General features: G+C 34.9%; 1 protein-coding gene across 4 annotated transcripts in view; it reads left to right on the forward strand.

The window, feature by feature from the left end:
* The window catches only part of LOC135212636 (phosphatidylserine decarboxylase proenzyme, mitochondrial-like), a 33583-nt gene extending 13440 nt beyond the window's left edge, over window positions 1-20143 (forward strand). For 2 of the 4 annotated variants that reach the window (XM_064246231.1, XM_064246229.1), the window contains 3 exons: window positions 12085-12336; window positions 12770-13014; window positions 14099-20143. In XM_064246231.1, coding sequence (XP_064102301.1) covers window positions 12105-12336; window positions 12770-13014; window positions 14099-14749 — 1128 coding nt within the window. In that variant the 5' untranslated portion in view covers window positions 12085-12104 and the 3' untranslated portion in view covers window positions 14750-20143. Of the gene's footprint in view, window positions 1-4488; window positions 4543-9564; window positions 9624-12084; window positions 12337-12769; window positions 13015-14098 lie in introns of those variants that run through there. The other 2 variants (XM_064246228.1, XM_064246230.1) reach the window with 2 other exon arrangements.
* Window positions 20144-22130: the final 1987 nt, after the last annotated feature.

Consider the following 22130-nt stretch of genomic DNA (forward strand, 5'->3'; position numbering starts at 1 on the left):
AGAGAGAGAGAGAGACTCAAGCCTCTCTCCCAATAGGTGGTGCTAATTTGAAGCCGAGGATTATTGATTAAGCGAGGAATGTTGTAGCCATGAAATTTAAAGTGGTGTTTCCGGTGGCTTCATCTTCTGTCATTTTTCTCGATTGACGGTGCATGGCGTTGTTGGCGGGTCTTGGATAGCAACTGGTGTACGGAATAGTTGAGTGACTTATAATGTAAAATTAACACTAATCTGTCAACGAATACTGGAAAATCTTCCTCTTCAAACCTCAGGGATATTGACGAACTCTCAAATAGCAACTTCTCGTTTGTCTTCTCATATTCGTAATACTGTCTCAAGTTTGCCGAAGGTATTGGTTGTCATTCCGCTGTTATGGAACGGCGGAATATAATCATTATTTTCCTTCGTATCTATCACTCAATTTGACCACCTGATACTTTTGTCCAGAAGGGATATTCTCTCTCTCTCTCTCTCTCTCTCTCTCTCTCTCTCTCTCTCTCTCTCTCTCTCTCTCTCTCTCTCCAGACAAGAAAATGATGGATGGAAACTAGAACTGAAGAGATAAAACTCATCCCATTGTGGGAACTTCTTCACATACAAGATATGTGACACATGGAATAAACTTCCACCAGAAGTTGTAAACAGCAACAGTGTGGAAGAGTTTAAAAGAAAGCTAGACAAAATCATTATATAGGACACTGTGAATGAACAGTAAAACCTGCTCCCAGAGATAATTGAGCACACGATATGTCTCTTCGGATGGACTAATAGGAAACATCCTAATCCTTGTAACTCACTCTCTCTCATTCTCTTACTGAACAAGCAACTAAGGAGTGGTCGACATGGAACCGTGCTTTCGTGTGCTTTTGTGCATTATGTAAGTGAAGGAGAGTAACTCATGACCACATACGAACAGTTTTTTCCCGTAAGGCGCTTATGGTATTAGACAAGGGCCAGTGAGACGACTTGTAGTATACTGTTTCTTTTGTTATTTTCCTCCGTTTAGTTGTGATTGGTTGTTTCCTGTTTACATGTCCCGTATAATATATATTTTTCTCTGTTGCGCGCACGCATACAAACACACACACACACACACACACTTGTCCATCAGAAGCAATGTTTCAACAATAGTGCTTTGGTTTTACATTACATCAGTTAAGTAAGTTTTTACGTCAGTTAAGTAAATTTTTTTACACTTGTGTAGTCTATTACGAGTACGCATTTAGCTCCATTCTCCGAAAAGATAGTTCAGCCAAATATGGAAGAAAAGTCATGATAATAGTGGTTATAATTTGGCCCTTGAGTTCATTTGCACGATATTATATATATATATATATATATATATATATATATATATATATATATATGTATTATATATATATATATATATATATATATATATATATATATATGTGTGTGTGTGTGTGTGTGTGTATAGTTATATGTATATAGTTAATAAGTTCTGTTCCAAAACAGGATACGTCTCAAGTATAAAAGGGCCATTAAAACACTGGTTTAAAGCTAATGGACTATGTATAATTCGGTTGTTTTATCAAAGGTAGTCAGACCACCGAAGTGTAGTCCTTAGCTTTAAACTAGCGTGTTTTAATGGGCCCTTTATACTTGGACGTATCCTGTTTTAGCAGAAGAATTTATTTACATATTTATGTATGTGTATATATATATATATATATATATATATATATATATATATATGTGTGTATATATATATATATATATTATATAGCGAATAACACAGTAAAATGATCATCAGAAATACAAGCTCTTTCGTCTTTACTAGACGTTTTCAAGAAACGTTCCTAGACAATGTCTTAGTAAAGACGAAAGCGCTTGGATTTCTGCCTATCATTTTCCTGTGGTATTCGCTTATTTAATGAAGTCACGTGCATCTACTGTGATATTTTAAGCAATTATATATATATATATATATATATATATATATATATATATATATATATATATATCGTGCAAATGAGCCAAATTACAACCACTATTACCATGACTTCTTCCATATTTGGCTAAATTATCCTTTCGGGGAATGGAACTTATAGAGGGGTAAAAAAAATTTACTTGAACTTATGTAATGTAAAACAAAAACACTAATGTTGAAACCTTGCTTCAGATTGATTGATTGGTTTTTGAACGGTGCCACTCGAGAAACGTCTACCCAAACCTCATTACAAATCAGACGAGGAAATCTAAGACACACACACACACACACAGATTGCCGGAAATTACACAAATTTGAGTGATAGTGAAGAGGGAAATGTGTCATTGTACTAGGCGAGGAAAGGAAACCAGTGGCTGGCTTATCTTTAAAATTCGTCCATTTCCTTCTTTTCTGAAGTGTGATGTCAATGATCTCAATTATTTTTTAGTCTTGCTACGTAATGTTCTTTCCTTTCGTTTACTCGTATCTCATTGATATAGTTTTTCCTTCCAGCGCCTTAGTGGCGTGGTCGGTATGGTGTTGGCGCACCACCTCGGTGGCTTCGAGTTCAATTCTCGGGCATTCCATTGAGGTGTGAGAGATTTGTATTACTGGCGATAGAAGTTCACTCTCGAGGTGGTTCGGAAGTCCCGTAAAGCCGTTGGTCCCGTTGCGGAATAACCACTGGTTCCATGCAACCTAAAAACACCATACAAATAAACAAACTAGTTTGTTCCTCCTGACGTTTCCTGGTACACGTGTCTACGTCTGTAGTTCTGTAGTTTTTTTTCTGCTTCTCTTGGTAATAGTAAACTACATTAGACGACATACCAGCCAAACACAAAGATAATTTTTGTACTACAACCTCAACCTGCAACCCGATACCAGCAGCTTGAAGATATTTAAACAAGAGACCGTTGATTCTTCAATATCAAGGAATAACTGTCAAACTTTAGTTTATATATTTCTCAGATAAAGAATTGAATACTTGTGATCTACTGATGCGTGTCGTTATCGTCCACCTCAAGGCGAAAATGACAATACCTGAATTACTCTCAGAATTTCAAGACTAGTGCGTGCGTGCTACTCGCTCCACTGAGCAGCAGAGTCATTTTTGTCACATTACTCTGCTTCAAAGCAATCCTTGCATAGTTACTTGTGTGTGCAAATATGCAAATATTTATTTATGGTCTGTACATCTTGATTTCCTGTTACCTCCTTCAAATGCAATGCTTCTGTTCGGTCGAAACATGATTTGCAAGTCCATGGTCATTTTTAGCTGTTTCCAAATGAAAGTTCGTTCATTTTTAATAATAATAATTAATTATAATAACAACAACTTGACTACTAACATGGTTTTGCAATTCTTATAAGATTTACTAAGACTCATTCAAATGCAAGCGAATTCTCTCTCTCTCTCTTCTCTCTCTCTCTCTCTCTCTCTCTCTCTCTCTCTCTCTCTCTCATCTGTCATGTAACCGACGCGAGACATTGTTGTGACTCATGCTCCACCCACTGAATGACGTAATGCCGATCCATTTACGGTGCCTGAGAGACAGTTCTGGAAAAACCTGTTTGGGTGTGTGTGTGTGTGTATTCTTTAAAGATTATACCAAAAGAAGAGAGAGAGAGACTATTATGAGGACTGGCAGCCACCTAGTTTATGTGATAATTCTAGAATATTTTTAACCAATTGTACGAGAATTTTAATGTTATATTGGGGCCCCACAGCCCCCCCCCCTCTCCCTCTCTCTCCTCTCCTCTCCTCTCTCTCTATATATATAATATATATCTATATATATATATATATATATATATAAATATATATATATATATAATATAGATAATTAATCAATTTATATTATATTATATATAATATATTTATAAAATATATTATATATAATATCTTATATATATCTATAGATATATGATATATATATATATATATATATATATATAATATATATAGATATATATATATAATATCTATATATATATATACTATATATATTATATATATATATATATATACATATATATATATATGCGTGTTTGTTCTTGGACGATATTCAATTTTCATAACTTCATATGGTTATGCGAGTTTTTTTTTTCTGAAATGTCACGATCGAATTAAGATGAAAATCTGTCGTATAAAGTCAAAACAATGTGAAACGTGAGAGTGATGAAATAAGTAATGGCTGGCTTAAGTTATAGTTTTGGTAATGTTTCTGCCCTTGCAAATTTAGAATTTAATTCACAATTGTTACTGTCCTCGCCCCTTCAGAGCCGAGATGTGCCTTTCCCACGGAGTTTGCAGACCTTCGATCTACACCAACGTTGACATATAACAGAGTACAACATCTAGAATTTCTCTCTCTCTCTCTCTCTCTCTCTCTCTCTCTCTCTCTCTCTGATTTGAATGCACTCTTGTCAGCCATTTTTAAATACCTGTTGGTACTAATCATTTTTGCCGCGGCCCAAGTTTAGAAAAACTGACCTAACGGATGTTACTCTTCTCCTTTCATGCCACCCCGTAGAATATCACCAGTTTGGACCAAGATATTTAACCGAAAACTGGATATTTCCCTCTAGTAAGTAACTATTGCAAATTCAGTCAATGATTTGAACCATCTACTTGTACTTTATTATCTAGTAAATCACCCTCCCTCCTTTTAGCAATGCCCGTTAGATTTTCTTCAGCCATGGCATCCACATTTGGTCTATACACTTAGTTTATATGGCAGTTGTAGCAGTAGTATAATGCATGCATATATGTGTACGTGTAAAGGTACGTGTGCAAACGCCATGTTAGATGACGTAAGCATTAATCTTTTTAATTTTTTTCATACGCATACTTGCATCCACCTACATGCAACGTTATTGTTGCAGAAACATTAGACTCATAACTATATTTGGTTCATAAAACGCAGCTCTTATTCTTTAATGTTTAGTACACAGATAACCATCCCTTTCTGAACATTTCACTTGCTATCGTATTACCCATTATGAAAAAAAAGTGCCAGAATTCGTTCAAGATCATTGCATCAAATACTTTGTTCTTTTATAAATTTAGAATTGACATTTCGGTCTCAAGCCCATGACCTCAATCGTGAGGATTTTTAACTGTGCATGTTTACGTATTTCAGTTAGATTTTAATTTAGCTACACTTTGAAGCACAAAATTTACGTGTTAGGTATGCATGTTTACGTATTTCAGTTAGATTTTAATTTAGCTACACTTTGAAGCACAAAATTTACGTGTTTGGATTTTAGTACTCGAATAAGTGGTGTTCCAGTAACTATACTCGTTTTTTATTTCCATCTGTCCACCCGGCTGTGGTGCTCGCGCATGGTAACACTGCGTCCCGGGATTTAAATAGTTACGCTATGTGTAAGTTTTAGGTAAAGGAAATGATATCTGGGTGTAAATTTGCATACAGTAAATTATTAAAACTTTTCAGTTGCAAATGTACACCAAGATATCCTTTCATTTACCTAAAACTTACACATAGCGTAACTTTTTATAGCCCAGGACGCAGTGTTACCATGCACGAGCACCACAGGAAAAAAAAACCGAGTATAGTCTGCTCTGAGTCTGGAGCCCACCTCATACCAAACCTCGTGTCCACGTCAGCGCATTAAAATTAACTTCACTTACATATCACCATTCTGCAAGAACCAATGCTGGACTAAAATTAGCCTACTTAACCTATACCGACCACCAACCTTGAGTTGCAATTTTGATACTCGCTAATTTACGTTTTTGGGAGACTCGTGCTACTTGAATGCTTCTTGTCGCTTTGCATAAATTGTTTTCGTGTATTTTTAAGCACCTGTTGATAAATCATTGGCGTCGTTTTATTGAGTATCAACTTTACCCTTGTTATATATATATATATATATATATATATATATATATATATATATATATATATATATACTATATATATATATATATATATATATATATATATATATATATATATAATATATATATATATATATATATATATATATATATATATATATATATATATATTATATATATATATATATATATATTTCATTTAGGGATTCAATGTCTGTGGACACATCCTACGTAGGCCTATTTATTCCATGTGGATATGCATATAATTAAGGTTAATGGCGTGGCGAAATGTAGCGTATCGAGTTGTGCTATCGATGTACGAATAACAAAAGGTCAGTCCTGTTAAACAGACTTGCTCATTGCGAGCTGCTCGTACTATAGTAGATTCACATCAACCGTGATGTGATGTCTATAGGCCTGTCCCTTACGACGCTCGTGATTGGCTGTTGATAAGCCAATCACAGAGCTGGAAACGAGAGAGAGAGAGTTAACAGGCAGTATGCTTGTTCCACCTCTCTTTAGATATACGTCTTTCAAAAGTATCCCTGAGGAGAGGTGGAACATAGATCTTACCCATGTGAACACTCTCGAGAGACTGAGAGTTTTCAGCATCAGCACTGTGATTGGCTTATCAACAGCAGATCAGGGGCGTCGTAAGGGATTGGCCTAGACATCAACTGCACGGTTGATGTGAATCTACTATAGCGAAAACCTGTGCACGCACGTAACCAGCCGAGCCAAAACGTTCGTTGTAATCATAATTGCTCTCACACAAGCTTACAGACATGCACAGATTATTGTGGACAATGATTTTGCTCCATCTTGCAATAATTGCAGACGCTAATATATTTTTGCCCAAGTCAAAATTACCAAGAAGGGAGTGCCTAACCAAGCTTGTTCTATCCTTGGTAGAAATGTCATTGACCACCGCCCTACTTGGGTGAATTAATTAATGATAGACTTGTGCCCTAGAAAGAGGCAGGTTAGACGATTCACGAGAGAAACCAGACTAAAGCAGAAAGCTTTGCACCGCAGGTATGATTTATTTAAAGGATTCAGAAAATCAATCGATTCTCGTAGACTAAGAAAATCAGCCCAGTTCTTGTGGCTTCGAAGAAAAACTGAATTGTTTGGAGAACAATTCATTCCACCCGAAGAGCAAATCCAGCTTGTGAGGTGGTTCTTTTAAAGGATTAATCCTGGTTCGTTGCATCTCGCAAATTGAATATATCTGCTTTAAATTCCGGTTTGAGATTGGAGCCGTGTGCTGAAACGGCTCCTCAATTTTTTTATGCGAAAGCATTTTTTTTTTTTTAACCATGTTCTTTTAATATTTCTTCATTTTCACGTATAGTATTGTCAAGAACAACGCGTTTTTCGTCTTCCTGCTTTATGTAATTCTGGCATTTCACTTCCTTCTTTCATGTAAATGGAAAAAAAGTAAAAGTATGTTTTTAAAATGTCGTCTACATTTTCGCATAAATAATATAAAGATTTTCACCAGTACTATTTATATTCATGATACTTGATTGTAACGCATTAGTTCTTAAAATAATATCACCGACAAAACTCGTATACTTACATATCTTTAATTTTCTTTTTAATTTTATATTTATGGCAACTTTTTATTTTCATTTCTTAAGCTTGTTTCATGGACATACTTTATTACTGATGTCCGCCATTTCACTCATTTTTATTCCCTACCTAGTGCAATTCCGAACACACACACACACACACACACACACACACACACACACACACACACACACACACATATATATATATATATATATATATATATATATATATATATATATATTATATATTATATATATTACGATTTCTTATTTATGTACCACACGTCTCGGTCACCTCCCTTAATGTGAATTTAGTACTTTTTTGTAGCTCATGAGAACTTAACGCATGCTCCCATTTTTCTGCAACTTTTTCCTTTCCATTTCTGATTTTGTTTGAGTTATTGAGTTCAGACAGGGTCGATGATTAAGCAGTATTCGCCCTTTTTTTTTATCAGGCTTGATAAGACTTTCCTGTTTTGCTGGGTATGTAAGATTATCGGATCGCAGTTTGGGACTGTATCTAACATATTTCCGTTTCTGCGTTTTAAATATATTCATCCTTATGGTCTAAGTCAAGCTCCAGTTGAGCTATATTCTTCATTACTTTAATTCTGTCCGTGTACTCTTGAGTCGTTTCATAATTTTCTTCTTTTTCTCTAGGTCTCACCATTTCCTTCATACTACCTCTAAATTTTAATGTCCACATACGATCTATAACTTTCTTTTCTACTTTTATTTGTTAACATATTTGTTCTCTTATACTTTGTATTAAAAATCATTGGTACGTAATGTGGTTTTGATCTGAGTCATCAGTGTAGATTTTTCCTGTTTTGCCGGCGTTTCCTAAAAGCTTAATAGACTTTTTGACGAGCGCAGAATTCATCACACTTTGTTGTGTTTTTCTCGTGGTGTGATTTTCTCCTCTACGGTCATGAACTTCGTTCAGCAATGCAAATCATTATTAATTGATTCATTTTTTTAAAAACATTCCACATATCTGAGTTTTGTTATTAAAAAAAACCTACTGTCTTAACTTCTCCTAAAGCCAGTAGTGCCCAGATTCACATTCAAACCTGGATTTGGCCCTGTTTTTATCTCCTGCATTAGAGTTTACATGCATGATAACATAATAATAAAAAATGGTAATGTATGATTAATATTTTACACTCAGTATGATTATAGTTATTACATGTTATATCTTCATTGATGGCATGCTGTCACCATTTACGAGAACTACTGTCATTAAATTTTTCCGTTTTTATCTCCTGCATTAGAGCTTAGAAGCATGATAATATAATAAAAAGTTGTAATGTATGTTTAGCATTTTTAATGTCTACATAAGAGCAATAATATAATGAAATTCCTCCCCAATTTAATATTTAATTTCTACCTGAGAGCAATACTATAATTAAATTCCTTCCCCCTTCTTCCCCCTTTAATATTTAATTTCTACCTCATGCTAACCCATCTGACGTTTGATGAGTTTCTGTAAAGCAAAAGAAAAAATCAATTATAAAGTTCCTCTTAATTTGTTAGTTTTCCTAAAATAAAGTTTGTCTCTTTGCAAATAGATTCTAAAGATCCTATCCTAGCTTTTTTCTGTATCAATGTCATATAAAACCCCGTGTTACGTACCTGCTTAGCTCTAGTAAAAAAAAAAAAAAATCCCTTTTAGCTTGCTCCTTCGTCTAGACCGGCATTTAAACGTTAAAGAATCTAGTTTCTTGCCTCTTGAAGTATCCCGTCATTCCCCATTTACTCTCTTTCGCCTTGCTTATTTTCCTCTTTGCTAACAATTGCTTTAAAAATTTTCAGCGCTGAATGCCCTCATAAGTCCCAGCGCCTGGCCTTTAGCCTAAATTTTATATCCCGATATTCTGGGTTGAACAAATTGTTCGTACTGGGTGTCTTACATTCTTCATGAGTTTCTACTTAGAGGAATCTAATGGCTACACTAAGAGTTGTTCAGAGTTAGTAAAATAAAATACTGTTCAGATTTGCCGTAGATCTTTTATCTTTAATATATTGTAGTGTTTTTTCTCACTGATTGAAAAGAATAACATGTGCGTTAGTTTTCCTGTAAAGCAAAATTTTTGTATAGAATGCGAGAATCATTACTAAATGTTGTTGTTGTTGTTATTCATTCTATGGGGTAGAACCATTTTAGAATTCTAAGTAACGTGCTTCACTTTGCAAAGAGTCCAATTCACCTCTGTAGAATTCTTAGGTAATAATTTGGCAAGAAGTGTTGGGTGTTTTGCTGTTGACAAGCTTTCATATTTACATTAGGAGTATATGCAACGCTGAGACGTAATGATGAATATAAAATGAGAGGATAGCATAAAGAGTAATCTTAGTAGGTACTATACGACCTAGATTAGGGCTAGCTAGGTTCTATTCCCCCCGGAAATTGCAAACAACCAGACATGCAGTACCTTTTAGCTAGTTGTATAGAACACGAAAGTACGTACTCAATTTGCAACAGGCATCTTAAGCTGCTTATTAACTACTACTTACAAGAACCATTATAAGTTAACGAATTTTGGTTATTGTAGTTTTGAAACAGACAAGTACCGAATTTTGGATCAAAAAGTATCTTTTTCCTACCCCGAGTGTTTGTGCTCAGAACATTTCCAACATTTGTGTTATCAAAAAAAAGGTGTCCTAGGTCAGACCATATGAAACCTCTGTTTGCATTGTCTCTTAAGTACTTTTAAAGACAGTGGACCCCTCACTAAAATCCCACAGTAGTACAATTCAGGGAAATTAGTTTTCGGGTGGAAAAATGTAAAACGACTAAAATACTACTAGGGTCAATTCAACTTAACCTAACCTAACCTCCCCGCTTCACTTAACCTAGGATACTGGGGCCCTCATCTAGCCTACATTCCCACCTAGTCAAACCTAGGCTAGTACTGCAATGAATAGTAACAAGGTAGCGTCATACCCAACCACACCTAACCTAGCCTAACCTATGGCTTCAGGTTCTTAACCTTAATCTGAATGAGAACTATCAGTGGGATTGATGTACTTGCATTTCAATGGTCCCCCCAGTTGTGTGATAAGATTTTGGCCCACTGCATTGAAAAGTACTAGTTTGCTAAGAAAACGAATGTCAGAAACATTCAAGCTTATGATGACTTTAAAGTACAATAATACACTTGCCTTTGTCATGAAAATACTGTTCCATAGTCTATGGGAGCCTTTTATGGAAGAGTAAGTGATAGGCTACTTTTCCACACTGATTATTTACCATTACTGTTCATTCCAAAATTGGTGAAATATGGTTTTTCTGATAGTTTTTTATTTTGAGAAACTAGAGACTATTTTTAAACTGACATCTTCGATGAAGCAGCTCATCTTGGCTAAAATGGTATTAGTATTGTGCTGCGAAGGGTGAAAATTATTGGAAACGAAGAGGGAGTTTTCATCACCTTTTCGCAAACCTCTTCGTATATTTTTTGTAAAATTAAAAGAGAACTGTATACTGTAACTAATGTACTAAGTATTGGAATGTTTAATACACGCCAAATATTTTAGTAGTTATTTTTTGTCAGTACTTCAACGCAAGTGGTCTTATGTGCATTCTTGTAAAAGACTGTCTTCGTACTTAGAAGACCTCACGTTCCCAAGTTCCTGGCTGTGTCGGGTGTTTATGAACTTCACAGCTGTAACTGAACTGCCTTTCACCTCCTCTTGGATTATATTATAATCAGCACAACATATTTTATTTGTGCAAAACAACCATTGCAAAATAAATGAAGCTGAAAAGAACCACAGATTAACAAACTTTTCAAAACCATTTCCAACCAATTGGCTTTAAGGAATGGTCGTGACATAATCAGTAGGAGGGCTTAGCCTTAAAGCCAGCTGGACTCTGCTGTAGTAATTGTATTAATGCACAAAACAACTGTGTAAGTGATAAAGTTTATATATATGTGTATAGTATATATAGGCATAAAGTGGGATAGAAGTAGAACAGCAGTCTGCCAACCCAAATGAGATGTTTGCTTCTCACCGGCGTACCAACCCTCCCGTACAATTCCTCTTTGTAAAAGCGCTTCGCCAATGTTTTTAAACTACTGCTCAATGAAGAGATTTCATGAGCAACGTCTTCATCGAAGAAGGAAGGTGGCAGTTTCAAAATACGGCCCTTAGCATTTCCGCTGGAAATATTTAGTTTCTGTAACCCATTAAAACCCCTTTATCTAATGGTAATGGTGGTTCCATAGTGGAAACTGAAGTTTTTGAGTGGATGTTAGGTCTTGCCATCCATACTTACCTGACCTTGAAGGATGGCTTCTCACTGGGACTCCCCAGCTTCATTAAATATGTATAAGGATTGTATTAGGTTATGCAAGCATTTAGTATGGAAATTATTTATTTCATCAGAATAACTTAGAAAAATAATAAAATGTATATTTCACTTGGACTCCATATTTGTACACTATTAAGGAATTTACTTTATGAAGAATGGATAGGCTATATAGTTTCTTATCCTCAGGGGCAAAGAAGTGCCAACAGCTATCAAGAAAGCCAAAAGAGAAAAAGTGTAACAAAATGAATGTAAATGTCTTGATTTTGCCACGATATTTGATTAGAAGATACTTGATGTGAATTTACTGTTTCTATTCATACAGAGTTTAATGTAGTAGAAAGGAAGTTTACAATGATTTTTCCTTTTCCAGTATTCTTTGACTCCGACATCATGGCCCAGTCTAGCTTCAAGCATTATCTGCGTTCCCTGCGCTGGACTCCTCTTCCTGTGGGTGTAGGCCTGGCCCTTATTGCCTTTCAGCAATACAGGCACACCCGTAAACGGGAGGCAGCGAAACTTGGTCAGATAGAGCCTTGTGACTGTTTGGCTGATGAGTGGGAAGTTCAGGCATACAAGCTGTTACCTCTGAGGTACTTTAGCAGAGCCTGGGGATGGGTTAATGGTAAGAAAAATTTACTATTTTTTTTAAAGACATTGTTAACACATCAGCAGTTACTTTTGCAAAAAACATTGTAAACTAAGTTAATGCATAATGGTAAGCAACTTTAAAAATGTGTGGTGTCTACCATCAATTCTCCTAAATTTCTGATACTATGTGCAGTTCATGTTTTGTGTACTGTATATAACCATGTGGCATTACCAGTAGCAATGTTAAAACTTTCTGTAGTAAGTTTTTATTCTTGTAAGATTATAAATTGAACTAAATTTATAGGTTTTCCAGCCGTGGTAAAGAATTGGTTTTTTGTTACATTGTTGTATGTTACAAAGGTCTTATAGCACTTCCAAAAGCATTCAAATTAATCATTTTTACATAACTTTGCTGTCTTGTGCAGACATTATGGCTACATTTTCTCTTAGTAAGATCAATGTTTCAGGTTTGGAATTACCAGAGTGGTCAAGAAAGTCTGTTCTTGGCCTCTATGTAAGAGCATTTGGCTGCAATATGGCTGAAGCTGAAGTAGAAGATCTAGGGAAATACAGATGTCTCTCAGAATTATTTCGACGATCACTCAAGGAAGGTGTGCGTCCAGTTGATAATTCTGCTGCAGTCGTGAGTCCAGCTGATGGAAGATTGCTGTCATTTGGCACAGTTGACTGTGGAACTTTGGATCAAATCAAAGTAAGGACCTGAGTTTCCTAGTGCAATAGATATGCAAATTGGATATCTTTTATCATATAGTCATTTAATATAACAAGAAATAAAAGTGTTCTTTATCTGTGATTGTGCATTACACATTATAAAAACTGGACTGTCGTGTTGATCTAACTAATGGTGTAAAGCAGTGTTGTCCAAACATTTTTGCCTATTGTACCCTTTATTACCTTCTCCTACTGTTACGTACCCCCCCCACACCATGGCTGAGCAAACTCGGTTTTATTTAGGATAATCATGCAAATAGTATATTAATTATGAAAAGACTTCATTATAGGAGTGTTGGTCAATAAATACAAATTTATTACACAAATAAAAATGATTTCATAACAAAATGCTTGAAAATTACTTACACAACTTAATGGGAGATCTGAGGCTGATGTTCACTGATGGGATGTTTCTGTTGTGTGTATGTGTGTGTGTGTGTGTGTGTATTCCTTGTATGTTCATGTACCCTCACGGACCCCAGTTTGGACAACTCTGGTGTAAAGTAATGCATAACCTAGTTGGGAAGAACTGTTATTACTTGAGCTTGTTATGTTTGAGGTGAACTTCTTTTTAAGTAATATGTATACACAGCATGTAAACATTTTACATTATCACCAGTATTATAGTGTTTGTACCTATGGGAGTACATATGTTTTTCACTAATTAGATGATTACTATTTTTACTTTGACATGAATTTTACTTGTACTGTATATATGTATATTCCTATTTGATTTAAGGCACTGAATACTAAAAGTGCCCCAGTGCTTTGATTTATACCCCAAATATCATAATTCTATTTAATCCAATACACCTTAAGTATTCAGTTAAAAATGACACTAAAATCAGCAATAGACCATGAAAATTGTCTAATTTTCAGTGAGACTTCCAGCACCATCATCCTAAATTTCTCCAAATTACTGTATAATGAATTTCATTTTTACAAATGCAAGCCATTACAAATGTATTCTGTATGCCTGTAGTGTTTTAGTAAGTACAGCCTGTTTATTAATGAGATTATAATTGTTGTCCTTCAGCTCAGATTTTTGTTTTATATTGTTGCAGGGTGTTTCATATTCTTTGCGAAAGTTCTTGGGGCCCAACTGCTGGAGCAAGGGAGGACCCATGGTTATAGAGAAAGACGATGACGAGTGCTTCCATCGTAGCTGCCTATCAAACAGTGAGAATAGTCTCTACCAGTGTGTGATTTATCTGGCTCCAGGAGATTATCATCGTTTCCACTCATCTGCTGATTGGCATGTAAAATTTCGCCGCCATTTTCCCGGAGAATTATTAAGTGTCAATCCATCAGTTGCGGGATGGATTAGGGATTTATTTGTCTTGAATGAACGAGTTACTTATGTTGGGGATTGGTGCCATGGCTTCTATTCAATGACTGCTGTTGGGGCCACCAATGTAGGGTCAATAAAAGTGTATTTTGATAAATTATTAAAAACTAATGAAAAGAAATGGAACAACAACAAATTCTTTGATGAACACTTCACGTCTAAACTCGTTCAATTAAACCGAGGGCAAGCTTTAGGAGAGTTCAATTTAGGATCTACACTTGTGCTTATTTTTGAAGCTCCAAAAAATACCAAGGTATGTGTCGAACCTGGACAGAAAGTTAGAGTTGGCCAAGCATTATTCAGAGTGCCAGAATCTTATGTAGGGAAAGCCAGTTCTGAATTTGTCCATGCAGGTCCTCAGCGGTAGTTTTCATTTAGCTAAATAATTTTTATAGTAAAGAATTTGCATTGAAGAATGCACTGAGGGACATAAACTTTGTTTTCTGGTAGATGATTTTTTTTTTTTTTTTTTTAGTTTTAGAAACTTTTATGTATATAGATATGATTTTAAATTTTGTATTTTATTTTAAAATACGCAACATGGGAACAGATTTGACACCCTAGAAGATAACCAACATTGCACAATGGTAATTGTAGTCTTGGATTTAGATATTTGGCATGAGTGGACATGAATTGCATGAAAGCTTCATAGAAATGTTGAGTTGAGGCAGCTGTGTTAAATCCAGCTTTATATCAAGCAAATAGCTGTAGTATGTTGTTGAAAGTTGAGTGGAGAATTTGAAAACATGTAAACATGTGAACCTTGACAAGTTAATGTTATTGGCAGAAGGTTAGGCTAAATGTGTGAAAAATTTTAAACTTTAGGGGTATTTAATCTAAAGGATGTTGGACAACCATCGAAGTGTTTTATGGACGTTGGTAGAATAGCTGTTATTATGCAAGTGTTACTATTTGTTTAGATTGAAATTGTATTCCTTGTAATTTGCTGTTGCTCAATATTTTATTTCTAAGATAGAAGTTAAAAATTTTTATTTTCTTGTCTCCAGGCTGTGATGCTAATGATGATACTTAAACTTTAAAGGCCATGTTTGTTTTAAAGGCAAAAGTCTATTTTAATTATAATCATAGAAATGGTCAAGAATTTAAGATTCTTATTAAAGACAAGGGGGAATTAGTACAAGTGCAAGTAATGTATTTAGGAGCATAGCATGGCCAGTGACAGTGTGCATCAGTCTGGTACAGTATGTTGGAAATTATTTACTTTGATTTTAGCAAGATTTTATAGTCAAGAGTTTCCCTGATCAAAGTCAAGTTCTTTAGCTAGCATGACTTTTTGCTAGATATTTTGAACCAAACATTTGTTTTTCCCAGAGTTCCTGCAGCCTTTTAGGTAAAAAATGAAAATCCTGAATACTCAGACAGTGGACAATCAAATATTTCTGTCTTCAGAATGTGATCATGATATTTTAGGGGTGACTATGAAGTATCAAGATTACAATGGGATAAATGTGATTGTGCAAAAAAATGTCTTTAATCCTTGACGACAAAGATGTTACTTTTGATATGCTGATTCAGGTTGAAATTAGAATGTTCCAGCTTTATTTGAGGGGACATAATTAAGTCATATACGTAACATTTCTGCTGAATGCTTTGCAGTGTTATTTAGTCAAGACAAATTTTTTTTGTTTTGTTTTGTTTAGCAAATCCACTGCATTTTGTTTTACCATAGATCAAGTGTCTTGCATTTATGTATTATAATGGAATTAGAAACAATTTATGTACATTTTAAAGCCTGTTTTGTAACTTTTGCAAGTGCTGTACAATTATTAAGCATAGTTTTTTTAAGTAAAAATTTAAAAATTGAACATTAGTGCAATACTTTTAGTTATGGCATATCTGGAATAGAATCTATTCAATGTATTTTGCTACTTTCACATCTGGAGGATCTGGAGAGTTGAGGTACTATTGCATAATTATTACTGTTATTATATTATTATTATTGGGTTAAGTGAGAGCATTGAGTCATACATAGATACATTTGTTTAGGCAAAAGGATTTGATCTTGATGAAGGGTGAAAATAAACCAAGGTAAAATTCAGGACACTAGACATGAGGTGGAAAGAGACGTAAGGCAACAAAAACAAATAAACGGGACAAAACAATGCAGCTGACGGCCAAAAAGACTGAGGAAAGAATTTTTAGTGCCCTCTACAATGTACAATGTTTCCTACAAGTCATATGTGATAGGGCTTGTGAGTTTAAACTAAAGTAGCCAGAGGATGCCTGTATTGCATTTGGCAATAGTTTTTTGTGGCTTAAAATTTTAGACACTCAAATAGTGCTGAATCCCCACTTACGTGATTGTTAAATAAGTGAAATTGTAATTATGTTGCATTAGCATTGCATACCTTTGTCAGGAGATTGTTCGTTTTCCTCCCTTTGTGACCTGTTGTAGTTTCAAGAAGGATCTAGTGCTTTAGTTAAGAGGCATAATATCATTTTACTTGATTGAGTTTTTCTCTTGTTAAGGTTCGCGCCATTGATCCTGGTTCAAATTGAGATTTCTGTCTTGGTATACTTCTCTTCCCAATCCCTTCTCCAGAAATTCTTCTATATATCTTTTCATTGCTCTGCAATCAGATATCATTTTCTGTTCTCTTCTTACTTTTCCCAAGTCTTTTTCTTTATACATTTATCCCTTCCATACATATACACTTGGGGTGAAATTTTCTTGTTGTTTACTACAGTGAAGAAAAGTAAGTGTATTGACAAACTTGCACATGATTTTCTGAAGCCTTGTGATTATGAATGATGAAAGGTTGGATCATTTGGTTGTTCGTTAGGTATTTGGAAGGTACGTGCATTTTACCAGAAGTGCTGGAATTGCTCAGCTAATGACGCTACTATATATTCTAGATTTGTTTATTGTTTGCTATGACATAAAAGTTTATTTGTACAAATGTATGTTAAAATGGTTAGTCTTAAAACTGCTGTGTTGGTGCTACTATAGATTTTTTCATATTGGTTAGTTTATTGGTGCCATAAATAGGTAGAGTAGTTGTGCTTAAGTTACTGTTGATGTTGCTGTTATAGAAAAACAGGTTCCTTTTATGCATTTCAGTTTCCCATATTTTCAAATTTGATTAAATCTATTTCAGTAGACCATGTCCTGATGTGTGCCTCATAATTTAAAGTTGATGAAAATCTCACCAAACTTTATTGTTCCCTATGTTGAAGATTTCATTCCATTAAACTTTTTTCTTGTGGAAATGTTATATGTTACTTTTTATAATATTAATTTCTCCATTTGGATGGTCATATGTAGTTGGAACCGATGTTATTTATTGTTCCCTTGGATAATTTACCCTTTCCAAGCTTGCCATAAGAAGTGGAAAACTTGTTTCAGTTCTACCAAAATGTGAATGTACTGCCCTGTGATTATAGATGATTGTGTATAAGAAGTTAAGTGAGTCATTACTTTAGTTTTTGACTTTAATCTAGGTTGCATTCTTTAAATTGGAATGATTGAGAATTTACGGTTAAATTATCTACTTGAATTAATTGTCTAGTATCTGGGACTTTCATCAAGTTGGATGATTACAGATGTTTTGTCGAAAAAGATGTAGGTTATCAATATTTCAAAGGCTGACATGGAAAATATGTAGACCATTGTGAAGATCAGAATATTGGTTCATACAATATTATTTTGTTAATGTGTAAATTGTGCATACAATACTTTGTTGTAAGGGGGATGATAATGACATAGCAAATAGTAGGTCACTGAATTTGAATTTAATAACTTCTGTCCCATCTACATATGGCCATCGCAGAAGAGGATAAGATCACAAATGGAAGAAAGAATTGCCAAGGTAATTTTCAGAATATATCTGCTGCAGGAGTTCCTTTATGTATGCAGTACAGTATTGCACAAACCTGTTCTTGAGTTTGAATCTTGAAGAGCAAATCATGTGCCATCAATTTACTGTAAAGCCATTACTAAAGTGGATTAAGTTTTGTCTTGTCTAATTTCAGTATGTGACTGTGATTATAATAAAATAGGTTGTTTTCAAGTGATAGGTGAAATTGGTAAATGGCAAAATTAAAGATTTTATAAAAATGTGAAAAATGACTAAAGGGAACTGATAAAGATGGAGTGGAAGAAAGTGATGGATGTTGAGGTTGTAGAGTCATAGCAATAAACCTTTGTTCATGTCTGCAATATGCTGCACAAGGGACACTGTAGGCCCTGTACCCACAAGAAGGTCATATAATGATAAAAACATTTCATTGGATAAGGGTAGAGAAAAATTATTCTCATTAGTCTCTATTGAAATTGTTGGGGAACAAATTGACATTGTGAGATAAAGATATTTCTGAATTCTGTCCAGGTAGACACATCTTGCATTTAAGAAACATGTATGTTGATCAAAAGATCTGTTCTATGTGCATTGATACTGTATTTGAGTTGTATACCATCTTCAGACTGGCTAAATGAGAACATTGTATCTCAGCCTCCAAGTTTTAGTAATATAGACGTAACTTTGCAAGTGTTTATTATTTTTATTTATATGGAACTAGAAATTCACAAATCTCTAGAGCCTGTTTAATTTTCAATTGCAGAGATCTCAGTTACATGGCCACTGAATGACTATCAGGGAAGGGATTAGGTATCATAATAAATTAGGTAGTACTGTGATTGGCACACAAGTGTTCCGAGAAATTTTTGTTTGTGTTTTTACTTTACAGTATGTTGCATTTTATTGTGAGGGTTGATTTGTGGTCACTGCCAACATTTTGTGTTACCACATCTTGAGTTCATTACAGGCCTAGTCTTATATTAGTATTTTAGGTTCTAAAATTACGGAATGGCCAACAAGCAAAGTTTTTCTATTTTAGTGCCATTTTGAGGAAATTCTTGGATTGCTCATGTTAATTTTACTCAAGAGGCAAAACAACACTGCTCAGTATGTACTATCAAGGAAAGGGTTAAAGCATTTCAAATCTAGTCGAGATCTAAATGATTTCAAATGATTTTTAATCTCTTGTGTTGAATGTGACTCATGGTGAGATTTGACGGTTTGTAATGGTAAAGGGTTTATGGCTCCTCATGAGAGAGGCAGTTTATTAAATAAGATACCCATTCTTGACAGAGATAGGTGATCCAAGATTGTTATGATTTAAGACAACAGCATTAGAAACTACTGATATTTATTGAAATTTGTTACCTTTGTTCAATGTAATCCTCAAAGAGCTTTGCTGAGTGTACTAGTCCACAAAGAGCTTCCCTTTTTTCTTTTACTTTTCAATGAGATTGCCTTTTTTTCTCTTACTTTTCAATGAGATTGATAAGTTTGGCATCATGGTGGAGTAGCCAGAGTTTGATATCGATTTACTTATTAATAATCTGATATTGATGGGGAGTAAACACATTCTAATTTGGTTTTCAGTCCAAAGGTTAGAAAATGAGTTAAAGATTACTATGTACGTGAAATGCTGGTTCTATATCTGTAGACAGTCAGAATTGTAATTTTACTCTGAAAGTGTTGTGTAATGTTCCAAAGAAACAGCTACTGAAGTTTCCATTTAATATGTTGATGATGGCAAGTATTGTGTTGAGTTGTTTTCCCAATATTAATGAATATTCAGTTTTGAAGCTATTTTCCTTTGGGGATTTTATTTGAGTACTCTGATGGCCCTGCAGGTGAAGCAGGAAGTTGTTAGAGTGCTGAATTATTGTGATATATATCCTGATATTGTATATATTTGTACAGAATTTGTATTAAATATTTATACTATTGAATCTCTTTAATTTCTACTTCCTTCATTTCTTTGGATAATTGAGAAAAATTTAGTCATTGAAATTTAAATGGTGTTGGCTGTTCAGATAATTGTGTCTGACAATTATTAAAATAAATTCCATGAAAATTTATCTCAAATTTTAAAAAATTTTCCGTATTCACAGGGTAAAACTAGATTTCCAAGTGAATGTTGTGAGAATATGTAACATTTTTCCAACTGATAACAGGAAGGAAATAACTTGAAAAGTTCACTGAACTTTGCAATGGGTGTGACCTGTTGGAGAGTTAAGTCCTGAGTTTTTGTTATGCTAGCAAGGTCATCATGCTTTTCTCCCCACGCTTTAGTATTCTGAAAAGAAAAAGTGAGTATATTTCTATTATTTTTTTCAATTCAATGTGAAAAAGTGATAGCAAGAAGGTACAAACTTGTACAAATGAGTTGGTGTACAGGTATATTATGATAGGAAGCATTGGGTTATGCCCACATATTCCATCATTTCAACAAAATCTGTCAATAGTTGATGCGTTTTTATGCTAATTGGGTCCTTCTCCCAAAAAAAGAACACATTGAGCTACTGTCCAGTGTTCAGACCAGTGCCGTAGCTGGCATTCCAAAGGGAAAGAGGGCCTGCAAGATATTTGGGGGGAGGGGGGGGGGAGCAAATTACCTCCGTAGGGGCCATTGCCATCAGTGCATCTCACAGGGTACACTGTATGCATTACTAAAGGTTCTTTGCAGCATCCCTTTGGCCTCTAACTGCAATCCCTTTCATTATATTTACTGTACCTCCATTCATATCTTTCTTCCATGTTCCTATCAAAGCTCTTCTATTATTTCATAGTGCAACTGCAAGGTTTCCTGTTGCATCTTTCAAACCCTCGTAGGTCCCAGCACTTGGCCTTTGGCCTGAAATTAATGTTCCGAAGAAAATTACACAACTAATGTATATACCAATTCTGTAATGAGTAAATTGTGCTGTTCTCGAAGGTATATATCTGCGTGAATGAAGGTAAATAATTGTATTAGTAATTAGTGAACCTGTATTTGAAATTATAAAACTCTGTTTTCAATTTATGCAAATGTATCAAAGCGCCTCATTGGCGTGGTCGGTATGGTGCTGGCATACCACCTCGCTGGCCGCGAATTTGATTCTCGGGCAATCCATTGAGGTGTGAGATGTGTGTATTTCTGGTGATAAAGTTCACTCTCAACGTGGTTCGGAAGTCACGTAAAGCCGTTGGTCCCGTTGCTGAATAACCACTGGTTCCATGCAATGTAAAAACACCAAACAAAAAAATATCAAATACTTAAGCAGATTTCCTAACAACCGTATATTCAACACTAGCCTAATTTCTATGATCAAGTTTTGACTTTCAACTACAATCACGTTATCTAACACAGACTTATGACCCTCAAAATCTCTTCAAAATTTCAACCTATCCCATTCCCTCTTCTTCATCTCCTCTCCCTGGAAATTAATCCTAAGCACCAGTAGCAGTGTACGTTGCACGTATTCAAAACTTTAACTGTAGTTTCAATCACTTCATATATAAATTTATAACCTTAAGTTGGATCAAAATATCATGAACGAACAAGTCATATGTGGTAAAAACCTAAAACTATATCCATTCATTTCTCAGCTCTATAATATAAATTGTAAAGGTAACAAGAAGGGGAACTTTAAGGGGGGAGACTGCGGGGGACCCCCAAAAGGAGACTGCTGGTTCAGACTGGTTAAATATCTTGACCCTGGATGTGTTATCTGTATACGGGCAGTAGTGGTTATGTCGTCCCACACAGTAAGTGGATTTTTTGTGCTGTAACCTGGATTACAGCGCTGTAAGCACTATTTATTCCTATTATGATTATGATGCTTTGGGTTACGGCGATTTTCGGCTTACAACGCGCCATCGGGGATGGAACCTTTGCCAAACTGTTGACTGCCTGTACCAGTGCCACAATAAAGACGACAGGGGATTCATCTGGGG

Source organism: Macrobrachium nipponense, chromosome 41, assembly GCF_015104395.2.
Source record: "Macrobrachium nipponense isolate FS-2020 chromosome 41, ASM1510439v2, whole genome shotgun sequence".
Classification (NCBI taxonomy): domain Eukaryota; kingdom Metazoa; phylum Arthropoda; class Malacostraca; order Decapoda; family Palaemonidae; genus Macrobrachium; species Macrobrachium nipponense.